Source organism: Anopheles coluzzii, chromosome 2 (assembly GCF_943734685.1).
Source record: "Anopheles coluzzii chromosome 2, AcolN3, whole genome shotgun sequence".
NCBI lineage: Eukaryota > Metazoa > Arthropoda > Insecta > Diptera > Culicidae > Anopheles > Anopheles coluzzii.
Window position 1 is genome coordinate 125,723,247 of NC_064670.1, and position 16,388 is coordinate 125,739,634.

At 36.6% G+C, this 16,388-nt stretch overlaps 2 protein-coding genes across 10 annotated transcripts; one reads left to right on the forward strand and one right to left on the reverse strand.

Moving 5' to 3' along the window:
* Nucleotides 1-403: 403 nt before the first annotated feature.
* LOC120952208 (uncharacterized) lies at nucleotides 404-1,818 on the reverse strand. The gene is made up of 4 exons (XM_040371419.2): nucleotides 1,486-1,818; nucleotides 1,259-1,404; nucleotides 895-1,194; nucleotides 404-813 (listed from the first exon to the last, which is right to left on the reverse strand). Exons 1-4 carry the CDS (start codon nucleotides 1,592-1,594, stop codon nucleotides 799-801), a joined length of 570 nt encoding a protein of 189 aa, XP_040227353.2. The 5' UTR covers nucleotides 1,595-1,818; the 3' UTR covers nucleotides 404-798.
* Nucleotides 1,819-2,688: 870 nt separating this feature from the next.
* LOC120953862 (rho guanine nucleotide exchange factor 18) lies at nucleotides 2,689-15,269 on the forward strand. Of its 9 annotated transcripts, none has more exons than XM_040374189.2 (25): nucleotides 2,713-3,033; nucleotides 3,181-3,259; nucleotides 3,524-3,784; nucleotides 3,853-3,950; nucleotides 4,033-4,205; nucleotides 4,271-4,400; nucleotides 4,496-4,629; nucleotides 5,052-5,120; nucleotides 5,682-5,788; nucleotides 5,855-5,925; nucleotides 6,001-6,056; nucleotides 7,094-7,171; nucleotides 8,192-8,263; nucleotides 8,616-8,781; nucleotides 8,874-9,568; nucleotides 9,633-9,765; nucleotides 9,849-10,006; nucleotides 10,094-10,206; nucleotides 10,933-10,956; nucleotides 11,220-12,229; nucleotides 12,324-12,492; nucleotides 12,566-12,671; nucleotides 12,742-12,868; nucleotides 12,930-13,027; nucleotides 13,097-15,269. In XM_040374189.2, the coding sequence occupies exons 2-25, from the start codon at nucleotides 3,205-3,207 to the stop codon at nucleotides 13,425-13,427; spliced, it is 4,434 nt and encodes a 1,477-aa protein (XP_040230123.2). In that variant the 5' UTR covers nucleotides 2,713-3,033; nucleotides 3,181-3,204; the 3' UTR covers nucleotides 13,428-15,269. The 9 variants fall into 9 exon arrangements, with proteins under 9 accessions (XP_040230129.2, XP_040230123.2, XP_040230121.2 ...); XM_040374188.2 differs by having other exon boundaries at nucleotides 2,717-2,809; nucleotides 2,974-3,259; XM_040374195.2 differs by lacking the exon at nucleotides 3,181-3,259 and having other exon boundaries at nucleotides 2,689-2,809.
* The last annotated feature ends 1,119 nt before the right edge of the window (nucleotides 15,270-16,388 follow it).

Below are 16,388 nucleotides of genomic sequence, written 5' to 3' on the forward strand. Positions count from 1 at the left end.
TCACAAACGTCATTTCTATACAGGGGTTTTCACTTTGAATTTTCCAATGCCGCAATCTGCTTTGCAATAGCTCCATAAATATTTTCCCCAATTCTTATTGTGTAATAGGTTACATTTTAATGAAGCAGGTGTTACTTTATAGTCGATAATAAAATGCAAGTTACTATAAGCAAAATATGATGCTCACTAGGAACGAAAGAAATAAGCATATCAATGCGGTATTTTGTAAAATTTCGGAAAACCCCTACAATCGGCTCTCGTGAGCGTAGGTAGTTTGTTTTGATCCCTGAAACCTAGTGAGCGAGAGAGAATGTAAGAAATAGAGAGAAAGAAAGAAAGAGAGAACGAGAGAAAGTGCGGCGTTTACCAAAGGATATGCTATTTCGACAAAAGTTCCAGAGGCTTTCTGTGTAAGGTATAAGCGCTTTATTTACTCAAATTTTCTTTTTCCCATCCGTCGCTTATACATTTTACTACTGTGTTGAGGGTGGTACGGCGGGTGGTGATTGTTGTTGGTATACGGGAAAAACTAACAAAAGAGACTACTGTCTTTCCACTACTGTTTTCGGTAGATTGATTGACGAATTTGCGGTTCACTTTACGTTTCGTATGGCAGAAATGATGTTGCAGAGACGCATGTTCTTTTTCTAGCCAATGGTTCTCGGTAGGATAGTTTTCTTATCAAAATGTCGTTGACTTTGGAGGAATCGTAGCTTTAAGAATTATTCTGCTTTTGCAAGTATATGCGTTGTGTATTAAACAGTACTGCTGGTAAGACCATGAATATGGCTCATAAGGTCAGCACAATGCAATCTGTAAAAAATATAAAATACGTTGTAAAACTTACGATACTGTCCATTTTAACCAATTGGGAGGAGTGCATTAAAATCATACCTTAGACATAATGAAACCCATGTAGCTCAAATCCAGCATAAGAAACACAAGGCCAAACGGTATGTTCGAGGACCACCAAAGGACGGTTAGCAAAGAAATTATTTGTAGTGCAATATATAGAATGCAGGTGTAGGTCAGGATAGTGAGAATAGCTTTTTTATAAAGTATTATCAAGTTTAAGATGGTTGGCTTTTGCGAATTTGTAATATTTGTCTTTATGCTGTGTCGAACATTTGCAATATTCGGAGTGACGGTTGTCAATGCTTCCAAAATATCACCTCCTGCAGCTGGATAGTAACCCTGCGTTGGATAATGAAAGTGATTTAAATTGGAGAAGAAAAAAAATCAACACCTTCCACAATACCTGCAGTTGGGCACATAGTTTAAAGATGTATTCGTTGAAGAGGATGGTAGTCATACATTTTAAATAAATCGAAATCACATAAGCTCGCGTTGCAATCTTCAGCAGTTTTATGACTGTTTTGATGTGTTCCTTATACGATTGAATTGCTGGTGGAAGGCCAAAAATATAATAAATTAAATTTATATTCAACATTTTGATGAAGATAAGGAAGATGGTCTTAAATTCACCTTCTATTTTGAAATTGTACGGTATAGAGCACAACTTCTGAAACGAGGTACTGCGTAACAGCACCTTTGCCTCAAAGTGAGACTTTTTTGGAATGTTCACAGAAGACATGTTTGACGGTGTTCACTATGTATCGATATCACAGAAACTTTAACTCCACTGGTCGAAAAATCTCGGCACTGTATTTAAAAATTCGATAAGATCTTCATGTTTGCGTTAGAGCAAATAGGAAATTCGACACACTCTCGTTCCGTCCTACGTGTTTACTACGACTGAGAAATCACTGCAGGTAGCAGCTCCGGTCGTGAGGATCATTTGCTGAAGATGTGTTGAATAAAGTCATACCGGACAATCGCGTAAGTAGCGTCACAGATTAAGTGAGTGCTTTTGAGCAAGGAAGAGACGGCAACACTATTTGGGCGTACCGTTCAGAACTGATAACTTCTGACCTTTTGGCATTAAATATTCAATAACATGCATCTACTTGGTGTTGGCGGTGCACATGCTTTTCAAAAGTGGCAGCGAATCAACAGCGGCAGTATGCGTTTACTGTTTTTGTTTCAGGAAGGAAATATGGTTTCAAGCAAGCATATTTTATCCGGTCATTTTTTACTGCTACAATATTAAAATTTTGAAGGACCTTCACGTTGCCAAAAATCACGTGAATGTTATTTCGATTCAATTACTTACCTAACATTCGACCTTATCGCTTCCTTATCGCTTGTGTTATACCGCCCCACACAAGTATAGCGATTGTTAACATTTGTACAAATAGGTACGAGGCACATGTTGACCATTTCCTGTTTCTGGCCAATATCGAGTGATTTTAGTGCATCAATCGTAGTCGCAGTAATGCAGAGAGCAATGAGATGATTTTTTTTAATTTCATCGTACACTATATGGCCATTGTTTGTACCTAATAACAGGGCTCTGCTCAGTTAACATTGAGCAAATCAATCCATCAATGTCAGCTACTAGCCATGCTTGTGTGATGCAAAAAGCTTATAAATATTAAATAGAACGTAATAAATATAAAATAGGATGTGTAATGAATTGATTTTGAGCACGTGTAACGTATTTTTATTGTGATACATAAACGATCTGTAGTAATACTAGCTAGCGGTAGATGGCGCCAGTGTCGGTCAAGAAGAGCTGTCACAAAAGGTAGACAATGACATCAACAATGTCAAACAGGCAAATTGTGCTGCTTGGGCACTCGTCATTGATTTTTCTTGAAAAAAGGCAAAGAAGAAAAAGCTAAGAAAGATTATTAAGTTTATAAGTTAAGAAATAGCACAAAAATCGCTGCTAATACGTAGTAAAAACGTATGTAAATGTTTGTTTTGCATGTTTCGTGCTACAATGTGTGTCTAGTTTTGTGTGTGCGTGTTTATTTGCTTGTGTGTAAACGATATTTTGTAAAATAAATTTTCAACTAAAAGGTTGTATCGAACGTGTGCAAAAAACATACTTTTTCCTTTTTTCGGTAGATGTTGTAGGAAGGGAACTAAGAATGTTTTTAAGTTGAATTGTACCTGTGCGAAGCAAATGTGAGTAGAAAGGGGCATTGGAGTGCCGAAGTGTCGCAAACAGGTGCATTTTCTTGCTGAAGCAGACAAGCTATCTTGTTTGGTATTGCACGGGACGCTGAATGCTGTAGGTTGGCTATTTACACCCCCAACATCCCCTGTTTCTAGCTGTTGCACATTTTGCAGTACAAGATGGATGGTATACATCATAATGTGTTATCAGAAGAACTTTTGTTGTTGTCATCAGGTAAAGAGTTTTTTCGTTCCGCAACAAGTTAGTGGCACTTGGATGTAAATAGAGGAAACTAACCGCATAATAAAACAAGGGCGACATTGTATCCAGGAATGTAAAGAATTTGTATACGATTGAAATGCATAATGGTGTGCTTGGGCTTAAACGTAGTCTTTGTGTGCTTGTTGGTAGTTTGTGTGTTGCTTGAATCTTAACAAGGGTCTCTTCTACAGTAGCGCTCTTTCACCTTTCAATTTAACAAAATGTTTCCTATTGTAGATGATGAGAATGACGCAGATTTGGTTATCGATTATTTGAGCGAAGATCAATCCATCACTCCGAAATGCCCGGAAGCTTTGGCATGCCCTCAAGACATTGAGAATTACAATGATCTGAAGACAACAGGTGCAGGAAGCGTAATCGGATCGGCAAGAACGAACGGTAGCCACAACAGTGACGCGATTACAAATAACCACAGCAACATGGTGCCAATTATCAGTGTCACCCCTCACAGCCCTGGAGCCAAGTTCAACTTTCTTGGTAAGTCGAAATAATATACTAGCGATATGAAAATCAAATAAACTTTAAACAAAACATCCTTTTTGCAGAAGACACTCTTAACCAACTACAATGTCTCCGGGAAAGTGTAGCGCACATGAAAAATACCACACTACAAAATACTGCTCTGGGGGGCATTGGCTCAACTGTATGTAGCTTTGTTGTTATTGATGCTTAATAATGCGATCCAGCAAGTGTTGATAAAATCTAAATCTACTCCATCTTCCAAGGTATCCTCGACAAAGCTGTTTTCCTCATGTCCTTCGCTGCCCGATCTAACCATAGCCAACCCTATCAACGTTTGGCCGCATCACCATGTGTTGTATGGGTTAAACAATGATAGGCGAAAATCATGGACGGCTATCGAGGATTTAACAGAGTGCACAAAATCATCACACAAAAGGTTTGGTTGTCGCTATCGAAATGACGATAAAACAGTAATCTAACTCATTGTAATTGTTATTGCAGTGTCAGTTTGTCGAGTCTCGACAGCGAAGAGCAGGAATCGTTGCGCGCAGCAGAACGGCTTCATAATCGAACTAGTCGAAATAGTACGGGTGGAATTTCGACACATTCTTTAAATGAGGCTGAACTAGCGGTTAGTATTGATAAGAAGAAAAAAAAAGAATCAAAATTGTTTGCATTCATGTTGGACCCACGAATTTATATTGTTATATATATATATATTTGCAGAGAGACTTTGAGAAAGTAGTGGCCAAAAGAAATTTGGTTCCTGTGGTTCCAAGGATTCCGTTGCAGAAAAGCATATCGACTCCATCTATAGCTCCGGTTCGAAATCAAAATGTTAAGGAGGATAACCTAGTATCGTAAGTAGCCAATGTCCCCGTGCTTTGTAACTAAAAATATTAGCTATCATAAGGCAATCTCTTAGGTATAGCTGATGTGTGTTTTTCTTTCGACAATTTGGGTATATGATACCATTCCCTAGTTAAGCAGTGTAGTAATTCTTTATAGTTTGCAATATCAGATCTCACCATAATGCGATGTTTCAAATCCGGTTCCGTTCCCTGGGTGTAATATGAATTGGGTCCATCTAGCTATGAATTGCAATCCATGACAATTAATCATCGCATCCACTCAAACTTATCGTACACAATTACATATCGCAAGTTGTTGTCAATCGTAAATTGGCTACAGTTTAATTTTGATCTTTTGGAAAATCGGCTTGTTATGCTTTATAATGTTGTATTTTCCTTTCTTTCCCTACAAAAAATCCTAAAATGGCTAGTTCGAGGCATCTTTCTGACAGTGAAGATGAAACTCATGATCGATCACTACTTTGTGTGAGAGATAAAAAGTAAGTGTGCCGTGTTGTTTAATCGATTTTGATTGATGTTGAATATTTTTAAGCGTTTTTATACAACGACTGAAACATCTCTTCTTCACTAGTGCCGCGTTACTATCCGATGTAATGTGAATGTAGTTGGTAGTTTGTTCATGTTTTACTGTCACACTAATGTTCGTACCTCTTTCAAAAGATTTCACATTTATTGGTTTGGGCCTATACCAATGATATGCCCATTCGCTATATTCTACTCTATACCTCTCTACTTCTTCTTGGGTTCCTATCTAGATTCTTACACCGGTCTAGATGATGTAACTATAATAGTTTGTTGTATTTCTTTTAAAGGCCGGAGCAGGCTGACCATTTTTATCTTTTTTATGCTTTACCGATGTTTTTAATGTGTGTGTATACTTCATCCTTACATCGAATAAAATAATTAATATAACGGTTAATAAATACTTATGCAGAGGGTTTGGTTGAAATATTTTTCATTTCTATGGTATGGTTTTGCTCAAATCGATAATAAGTTAAACTGACGATCTCCTTTCTTTCTACAATACACTTCCAATTTAGTGAGGAATATCCCGAGCATCATGAAAAACGGCGTAAACGTGGGTCGTTATTCTTTCGTAAGAAGAAAGATAAATCAAAAACAAAAGGACAATCTTCTGTTTGTGACGGTTTGTATAACAGTTTGTTTTACACGTAGTAAGTAATTTGACATTAATGCTAATATTTCCTTGTAGCATGCGGAGCTGTAATAAACCTGGCCACATACAAAGAGCATGCCGTAGAATGCAAAGCAAAAATTGCAAAGGTATGTTTGAAGCTTACTTTCCTTCTGCACTATACATCCATTGCTATGATATATTTCTCTTCCTCTATTTTCTAGAAATACTTTCAAGCTCAGCCAAAACCTAGCTCCAACAAGAAGAGCTCTGCCAACAGGTAATTAGATATTGTTTAAAGACGCTTTCTATGTCATGTACAATTTTTAGAAATTGAAATTGGCTGCATCAGTTTCATTCTAAATCGTATTGTAATGAGCCTGTCCATATATTGAATTTATATAAATAATGGATTACATTTTGGCCTGCAAATAATTTGGGTTTAATTTTTCTAATTTGCAACATACAAAAAGATTTGACTAACAAAAACGCAATTAGTGTCGCAAGACCGCTTAAATAAGGATTAAACTAAATTAAAACAAATTCCATGCATCCTTAATGAAATATTTGTATTTTTGCTTTTGATTATGAATTAAATTTTTGCATTGGTATGAACGTTGAAATTAGTTAAAAACTATGTTTTAGGAATGCATTTTCCAGTTGGTATAGTTTCTACGTTAATAACTCTGGCAAATAAACAAACTCGAATAATATCACTTACATTGTGAATGAGCTTGCTTTAAGCCTTATATTTCTTATATTTCGCCGTACGTTTGAGTATTAATTTCAACGTAATGTTTGGTTGCTTTTTATTGTATCAGTTCCGTTCCTAATTTAAGCTTGAAAGCCAATAATAAGTAGTTGTAATTTACGGCATGAACTATAGAAAATGATGCAAGAGTATGTGCGCTATTCACACAAGCAGTCGATAGTTAATGCTAATTCGCTTTGTATCATTATTGGTATACAAGATATTAGCCATTTTTATTGTTGCCCAAGCAAAAGAAAGCAGTTAAGAATGTACAGTAGGTGTTGGTCTTTTTTGAAGGTCACAGTTGGAACTAGTGCTAATACGAAACTGTCTTCTCTTGTCAGTTTGTTATGTTTTATACGGACTTATTGATCTACTAATGGTATATGTTGAGTTAGTATCCAGTTTCTGTGTCATATGTTTCATCAGCCGGGCAGTTATTTACTATCTATGAAAATTTAAACTCTGGGTAAAAATCTATTAAATGATCACAAATGTCTTTATTCTTATGTATTACTAACGCTAACCACCATTATGCATATTGCATTGTGTTAAAAATTAAAAAGTGGCAAAAAAATGACTGGATGTTACTCTCCGTGGCGATTGGTTGCTAACAAATTAGGCGTGGTATCACAACACGCTAGGTAACGCTAGTAAAAAACTTTTCACTCACTAACAACCTGATTATCTATCTATCTTCATTACCACCGCTATCCTTTTACTCCATAGTCTTCTTGTGAAGAAAACTATTGCTTTTTCCCTTCGAAAAATAAACACATTCTATTTCTTCTCTGTTCAGCGGTAGAATTCCTGAAAAAATGGTAGATAAATCTCTCACTATTTCTCTTCTCTTCATCTCTGTTAAACTTTCCTATTTGTCCGTATCTGTCTTCAGCAAGTAAAATGCTACAACTTTCTGCTATGTTTGTACGTGCAATTGGTACATGCATTTACCGTAAGACGCTATCGATCGAAGCCTGATATACTATCCTGCCGCCCTTGATCTTTGTTTCTAGATTGCATTATTGCATTTGAACTTCATTCATACATAGATAAGCTGTTAGCTATGGTTATTATGTGTATTCGCAACAAAATGTGTGCATTGTTTTACATTTATAATTGTTTATATTAACGAAAGAAAATGAAGGAAACAGGCGCAACGCAGCTTATATTTTATTTTGCTGCTATTTTTGGATTATTATCCAAAAACGGCTTCTAAAGAAAGTAAGCAAAATGGAAAGATAAATGAGCTAGCATATTAGAGACTGAACAAACAAGCTTAAAGTAACAGCGGCAAGGCGAGATCGTTTTTTTTACACTTCTTATAGAAGACCGTACTTAAAGCACATGTTTCTTTACTATACTGTCTGTTTTTTCTCTTCAATCTCTTCTGTATTCTAAATTGCAATCTTAAAAACCACATTCCACTGCGCACTCTCTTCTCTAAATATGTTTTAAAACATAGCGGCAGCAAATCGATGCCGATGTGTTCTACCCTTTTCAGAACTCTGCTATATTTTCTCTTTTATTTGCTATTTGCAACTTTTGTTTGTGTGTTATAATCTTCGTTATTTGCTTTGCAATTTTCTGTTGCGGACCGTGTGGTCATTTTTTTTATTTATACGTTTTCATGTGTTTTTTGTATTTACTTTCGCTTGCTATAGCCACAATTCCTCGCAACACGATGATCAGGGTAGAGACTATTATGATGGAAACGTGCATAATGATAACGCTAAGTGAGTATATATTGAATAGAAAAAGAAAGATATCTTTAAATGAGTTTGTGTCATCTTTTGCTCTCTTTTTGTAACTTTTTTATAACTATGAATGTATTTGTATTGAGTATTTATTTTTCCTACATCATAAAAGGATCTCATTATTTTAATGCATTATGAAATAATACACAAAGCATATCTAAAACATTAAAATCGCATGCAGAAAATGTGTATATGTCGATGCTTCAAGATCATCGAATTATTTTATTAAATATTCAATACACAGTACCGGTGTGGGCGATGCTTCATCTACTGGTACTGATATCTAGGAAAATGTGAATTCAAACTTATGCATTCGTTTCTTGCATTGCAGTTATTCTGACGACGTGCCGCTAATAAGAGACGAATTTCTGCACGAAGCGCCTATTGGCCCACATGATCTGGGTGCTGAACCTATCTTAGGCGTTGCAATCGATGAACATGACTCGTGGAGCCCCAGTGTCCCCAAAGAAGTTGTTAAAGCATTAAAAGATAAACAGGTGAGTAGTATATGTTTGAGAAAATGCGGATTCGTTGTAATACGTTGGTGAAACCTCCCAATACTTTATTATCTTTTTCTCTGATTGTTTAGGTGAAACGACAAGAACACATTTATGAATTTATCATGACTGAGAAGCATCATGTTCAAACATTACTAGTCATGCAGAAGGTATTTGTGGAGAGTCTTCAGAAACACTTCAGCCATCTGAACCTAGAACGGATGTTTCCCCGACTTGTTGAGTTAACCGAGTTACATACGGGATTTCTTCGTAAGCTGAGATTAAAACAAAGAGAACATCACGTAGTTGACAGCATCGCCGACATCTTGCTCGATTTCTTTTCCTCTATGTCGGCTCAAAAGCTTAAAAGCGCTTATGGTGAATTTTGTTCAAATCATCGATCTGCATTGGATACGTTCAAGTGTTATATGACTGGCGACAACGTTTTTGCTGAATGGTATAAGCATTGTCAGCAGAATCCACTTTTAAAGAAGAAAGGCATTCCTGAGTGTATTCTGTTTGTCACTCAGCGCTTAACTAAATACCCTTTGTTGATTGATCCGTTGTTGAAAAGTTCTCGCGAGGATAAAATTGAACAAGAGAAGCTACAGAAAGCGATGTCGCTGGTAAAAGAGATACTAGTTGATGTGGATGCTAGGGTGGCCGATAAGGAGAAAGAGGATCGTCAATTAGAAATATTCAAAAGAATCGATGCCAAGTCTTGTGCTACATTTAAAAAGGACAAATTCAAAAAGTCGGACATAATATCGTGTAACAGAAAATTGAGGTAAATACTGAAAGGGGATACTTTAACGAATGGATATAGATATGAAATGCCGAAACCGTTTCAGATTTGAGGGAGTGGCCACTCTGATGCAAGGACGATCGAAAATGCAGACCGTGCTGGTGGTTGTCTTGTCGGATTGCCTGTTTTTTCTTTTAGAAAACTCGCATAAATATTCATTTTTCACTCCCGAGAATAAGGTATGCCTGTTATGGCGCTTTATCGATGTAACGGATCAGTATAATCGAACACGATGTTTAATGTATATTTGTTTGTATTTCAGGCTGGTGTTGTTTCATTGCAAAAGCTTTTAATTCGCGAAAAAGCTGGTACAGAATCAAGAGGTATTTACATAATATCTTCTAATCCGGCTTATCCGGAAATGTACGAACTGAAGGTACAAAATCCAAAAGATAAAAATGTATGGATTCAATCAATACGGTACGCATTATAATTTGGTTGTAGTATTTGCATATTTCATATTTGCCTGACGTAATAATTTTGGTTTTTATTGTTTGTTTGCTATAGCGCTGCTGTCATCGACTGTCCCTCGGATGAGTCGGAAGCAGAAGACTACATGAGCATGGAACAGCGACAAAAAATCATAGATCTGAAGCAAGCCAATATGAGAGAAATAATTTGTAAGTATATTATTTATTACGAAAGCAACTAAAGTATGTGTCGTTCTTAGAACTGTGTCATATTGTGTTGTCACATCAAAAGAATTAAGCTACACTTGCTGTAAATTAGTATTCAAAACGGATCCTCTATCTCTTGCTAGATTGCACCTTTCTTCAACTGATTTAAATGGCTTAATCTATTGAACTGTGTTATGTTTAAATATATGGCAGATCTAATGTGACAGCGTTTCATAATTGAAATTATGTATTCGTGACGCATAATTGTTTGACATGTTTAAAAACATGTAATCCATCCGTACTATTAAAACGTCGTGACAACAACAAGTAATAGTATTTTACATTGCATTGAATATATGTGATGTATGTATACAAGTACAATAATGCGATAGTTCGACATACTGTTAACATGGAAGATAGACAGCAAAGCATATTTTGATACAGTTGACTTATTGATATTTTGGCATTTGTCAGTTTTTTTTTCTAATAATTTGCTATTAATTCGTACAGCTTTGACTTTTTCAAAGACATTCTGAATACTTAAAGTAACTTTGCGCCTTAAGAAATGTATGGCTATTTGTTCTTATGTTTGTAAAGTGGCAAACAGATCTTTATACACGACGTGTTTGAAAACGACATCGAATGCTAACAAAATGACAGTCTTATATAGCTAGGAATTGGTGTACTAAATAGATTGCTTGTTCTGTTTCTAACATTTCTACGCTGAAGCTCTCGGAACAACCGAATTGGAAGGTAATATTCTAAATCTTCGATTGATCGCGTCGTATATTATTTAGCATTAATATTGTATAAGTGGAGTGCATGAGCAGTTTTGGCATATTTAAAAGTTTCATTGACCTTTTATGTAGTTTTTTTTTGTTTTTAATTAGATTGAATTTAAACACTGTGATATTTATTGGTAATAACGAATGAGCAAATCATAATGAGGGTTAACAATATTAGTTCAATCCAGTTAAATCTACAGAACAATAAACCCTCACCCCTCCTTTCCACAGGTAAAATGCGGCAGAAAGACTTTGAGCAAGCCATATTGCTCGAAGAAAAGATTGCACTACAGCTGAGCTTGTTGCTGGATAATGAGCAAAACGCTGAGCAGCTGGGTCCCGCTGTAGAGTCTTTTATCTCGAACTACGGATCGTATAGAGATCTTATTTCCGATGACTGTGATACTATAGAAATATGGAAACGGGTGTTGAACTCTATTCAAGAAATAAGTTCTCTGGCTTCATCGCTCTATACGGCTGCTACGGGATTACCGCTATCTAGGTCCAGTAGCTCGGTTGGCGAACGTCAGAGTGAGTTGTTTATATCTCCTACTTTACCAAAACGAGCAGAAACGTTTGGTGGATTTGACGAACGTCGATCCAAGCAACTTATCACAGCTGCAGGAACTGGTGGTGGTAATTTGACAATGCACAGTGTCAACTCAAGAGATGCCGTTCTTTCAACATTATCTGCTGGATATTTTACCAACCGCGAAACGTATGAGAAACGCGAACAACAGACAAATGCTCATTCCTCGTCCTCCCCGTTGGACGTGGAGGCATTGTTGATGCTGGCTAATCCGTACGGTCAACAGAAACTTTTGGGCAGCAGCAACGCCTCAGAGGGGATCACATCTGACCTAGCCAAAGATCAGAATTACGCAGCATTACACGTATCACATCATTTGCATACCCTGCTTTGCATTATTTCACAACAAATGACAACTATTCAGAGCCTGCAACATCAGTTAAACAATTATCGCGAAAATCCAAAAACTCTGTATCGGCATAACGACCAGCTGGAAGAGCTGCGCAACTTACAGGATAAATTACAAGAGGAAAAGACAGCTTGGCAAAAGCAAAAAGAACAAGAGGAGCGAGAGCTCGAAGAAACTAAAAAGTCACAAAAAGCACAACAGGAACAAATACGAGCTGAGCAGGAAGATATCAGACAGCAACGCGAACAGTTGTATCGCAAGATGGAAATATTATCCAGCCAAGGACTATTGCTTTCACCCAGCGTAAGTATACTTTTAATTGTTTGAACAATTTGATTTCGATATCATTTTATATTTTGCACTCACACTCATGCCATCATACCATCAACAATTGCAGGTTGCGCTACCAATACCAACCGGGGTAGTTACTTCTTTAGACGAGGCTCTAAGTGTTAGTGAAGAGCATCACGTTGATAGTGCGTTCGCTGGAAGCATCCCGGCAAGTTCGATGATTGGATCTTCTGTTACAATCGATCGCAAAAAGGATAAATGGCGAACAGCAAGCAGTGCGTATTGTATTGGAAATTGTAACGTTTTGGATTTAATTTGATTGTAAAATTTCTTCCGACTGTATTTTAGTCACGAAGACACCTCCAGCTAACTTAGTGAGCGCAACCAATGCAGCAAAGATCAATGCAACAAACATAAAACAGCAGCTCCCGTTAAAACTATCCTCGTTATCTAGGTAAGGCTTAAGGGTAAGGGATGAGAGGAGGGAATTAATTTATTATTTAAAAATAATATGTTTGTTGTAGTACAAAGGCTGGTTCTACTGCATGTAACATGGTAATGTCACCAAACAGTGGTAATGTAGCTGCGGCTGCTCATGGAACAAATAGTGGTGTGACACAAATGTTTCCCTTGAAGCTTGCAGACAAGAAGGTATGCGTGGCGTTCGTTAGTTGAAATTGTACATTGTATTAATGGTGCATTTATTGTTAAGATTTCTTCCACTGGCACTCCGAATCATTCACGGACCGGCAGCAGTCCTGCCGTGATACAGCAGCAAATTCAAGTACAATCGGGCAATCCTGCTACTAGGTATGTCTTCTATAATATGGTACCTAATTTTACGTTCTTTTGTGCTAATGTTATTAATGTAATGTGCAGAACCAATACCTATCCAAAAATACCTGAACGCTTTCGCCTAAGAAGTTCGGACAACTATCCTCTTTCATCTGGCACCACGGCCAATTCGCCTGTTCCTCAAACGTATCAGTATTCGCCGTCGACACATTCTATGGGAGCAATGTCTTCGACTCCTCCGCCACTCGTTCCTGCTAGAAACACGGCTCACCACGAATCAACCGGACAGCGTACTTCCTCGCCAATATCCTCCCGTCATCCTAGCCTGCAATCTCCTCCTAAATCATCCGACACTACGACAAGTAAAAGTGACAGCAACAACAAAGCCAAAGAGGAAGAAGTTATGTACTTTTGATATACGCCAGTCGAGGTAGAAATCTAAGAACATACCATTCTGCTTTGGTTTTCGTCAATAAGTAAACAAACATTCCGCTTCATCATTCCTCCTCATGATTTAGACTTCTTTAAAACACTGAGCTCAGCTGTATGAGTATTAGTTGGTGTGACTGAAACCCCCCAAAAAGAAATGCATGCAATTCAATAGGTGATGGAGAGTTACTGTACTTAATTCTACATTATGGCCTATATCAAGTATTTTACGTAATGGTTATGAAAGACCATTAGGAATGAATGTTACATTAATGTCAAATATATGTGTTATTGAGATGTGCTGCTAATTGATAAAACGTGTATGGCATCTTTACGATGTAAAATGTGGGTAGCGATGAGAGCTGTTGTATTGAAGTAGAGCGACTTTAGTGATAGCGTGAAACATAGTGTTAGTTGAACGTGTTTTATATGTTTTATGGACATACGACTAACAAGAAGGATTAGTATGATATGTTTTCCGCAATGATATCTATCATGAGTAACGAAGCGTATATTAGTAATTCAACAAAAAAAAATTGTTTTTCGTCAACATTTTAACCCATTTTTTTATTACCGCGCGCGTCTGTTTGTCGATCCTTCAATCACACTGCTCGACACACTTTTGTTTGGAATCACCGAACCTTCCATTACTACTACTCCTATCTACTTAGCACAACTTCTTATGAGTGATGAACTGTTTGAACTAAAACTGATTTATTGATACTGTGATGACGTTTTTGTCGGTTTGAGAAATCGTAAAAAAGTATTTTTCCCCCCCTGGACTAGCAGAGACTAGAAAGATATATGAATTTTATTATTCTTCAACCTGTTCGCCCATGCACATCAATGGCAGTATGTGTTCATGGTAACTCCTATGTAGAATGTACCTAGAACTATATAATGCAAGCATGACTGTAAGACTGTACTGAACAAAAACTAGCCCTGTTTTAATTAAATGCGTAATTGTTAGCAAGAATAGTACTGGATTTCTATTCAACATTTGAAACTGTATATTCTACAAAGTGTATTAAAATATAACTTTGCGTCGAAAAAAAAACGATATACTAACGTACATTAACACATACCCAACAAACGCACATGTACACTACAATCACTTAGGGACAATATATAGTAAATCATAAAACATCCTAAATGAAATGAAAGGAAATTGTTTCTACCTAACTTCCACTACTACTGCTATTACTGCTATTACAAAAACCACTTAAAATAATACCGATAATAATAATAATAATAGTGTTTAGTAGCAGTATAAAAGTTAAAGTAAAGCAAACCATTTGATTTAAACAAACAATCTGCCAAGGTAAAAGATGGTTAAAAAACAATATCTGTGTACAGACAAAAGCAAACCAAATGACGGAGGGTGTGACAAAAAAAACGCTACAAAGGATGTCCTCAAAACTACAATGCTCTGTTTAGCTAACTTCTTGACAATACAATTATTGAATTTTATAAATGGTTAATAATGAAATGTTGCTATAAAAGAAATCTTAAATCAAACGAACGCTAGGAATGAAAATGAAGAAACTCAACGTGTAGTACGAATGAGAATGAATATTAAGGGGCTAGCAGAAAGCAAAAGAATGGCAGTATGTAGGAATCAACACTCGTAAGCAAACAAAATCATGCGAGTAACAAAAAACAAATAATATGAATATAAAAATAGAATGGCCGCCTGAGGCCGGCCAACAAGATTCCACACTACTCGAATGCAATCACCAATGTGAAAGTTGTGTACTATTACGTAAATAAAATGTATTTGTAATATGATTAAGGACACAAGAGAACATAAAATCCCTTCGCATATGAACCATTCTTTTCGAACAACCCTCTTCGTAAGTGTACATTATAAGAGTTTCGTCTAGTTTTGAGGGAAGAACACAAAGCTCCATTTTATCGGAACATATATTCAAACATATGAATACCAATGTGTTAATGCATACATTCATGTATATAAACCCTATGTATAGCATATGATGGCGTATCAAGTAATATGAAAAAGACTATAAACTGCTCAATCATTTTACACACTATTTATATCGAGAAACGGAAACAAACACTGAAGCGCTAAAGCCTTTGGCACATGTTGTTAACATTCCTTCCTACATTGTTCTTTAGACATGAGAAACTCAATAATCATATTTATTGAAATGATCGTTGAATGCCTAGTGCGCCTCCTAAGCTATGGATCTGGTGATAAGATGATGTATGTAACATGTTGTGTTCTGTTGCAGAATGCCAATTGCAGGCAAAACAATATAAATGGAGAAAACATGCTTTGTATCCACATTTCACGCATTGTTCTAATCAGTCCCATCATGTAAGAATGCTCAGCTCGCATTAAGTTGATCAGAAACCGGTCTCAAACAAAAAGATTTCTTATCTACCACCTGCAGAACCGCACATTAACGCTGTTTCCGTTTAGTTAATTTACCTTCGCTAATGTGGTTTAACTGTTTGTATTATGTTGAAGGTAGGGTGGCGTTTCAACGAATACGTTGTTGGATAGCAAACAACAATAGAAAGCGAAGAAGGAACGAGCATATTGTGTCACTCAATCCACCGAATTTCTCTACTAGAAGGAAAAGAACACTGCAAAACAATCATGAATTTAGACTGTCGAGAATGTAACGGCTTATTCAAATGTCAAATAGAATGGGTAGCGTGTATCGTGTAATAAGCAAGAAAAAAACACTGTTAAACCAGACGAAGAGAAAGGTATATTTAAAAAAAGACAAATACTTTAAATTGTTACGAAATAATTGTATGTGAAGGAAGCAACAGGCGGAGTAACTATCGCTGCAGACAGACGTGTGTATCCGTAGTAGGATTTGTGTTGACTTCACTCACTCGATGGATTAGTAGTGGATCTTCTACACAATTTTAACAAACAATCGTTGCCTGGGTCATTAGTGACAATACAGAATGT

What these genes read in the sequence shown, in the direction of transcription:
- LOC120952208 (XM_040371419.2), bottom strand. Translation starts at nt 1,594, where the DNA reads ATGTCTTCTGTGAACATTCCAAAAAAGTCTCACTTTGAGGCAAAGGTG. An exon ending in GTACAATTTCAAAATAGAAG is followed by an intron (nt 1,405 to 1,485) that starts GTGAATTTAAGA and finishes GCCTTCCACCAG; the next exon opens with CAATTCAATCGTATAAGGAA. An exon ending in AACTATGTGCCCAACTGCAG is followed by an intron (nt 1,195 to 1,258) that starts GTATTGTGGAAG and finishes TATCCAACGCAG; the next exon opens with GGTTACTATCCAGCTGCAGG.
- LOC120953862 (XM_040374187.2), top strand. Translation starts at nt 3,205, where the DNA reads ATGGATGGTATACATCATAATGTGTTATCAGAAGAACTTTTGTTGTTG. An exon ending in GCAAAGCAAAAATTGCAAAG is followed by an intron (nt 5,926 to 6,000) that starts GTATGTTTGAAG and finishes TCTATTTTCTAG; the next exon opens with AAATACTTTCAAGCTCAGCC. An exon ending in TAAATGGCGAACAGCAAGCA is followed by an intron (nt 12,493 to 12,565) that starts GTGCGTATTGTA and finishes ACTGTATTTTAG; the next exon opens with TCACGAAGACACCTCCAGCT.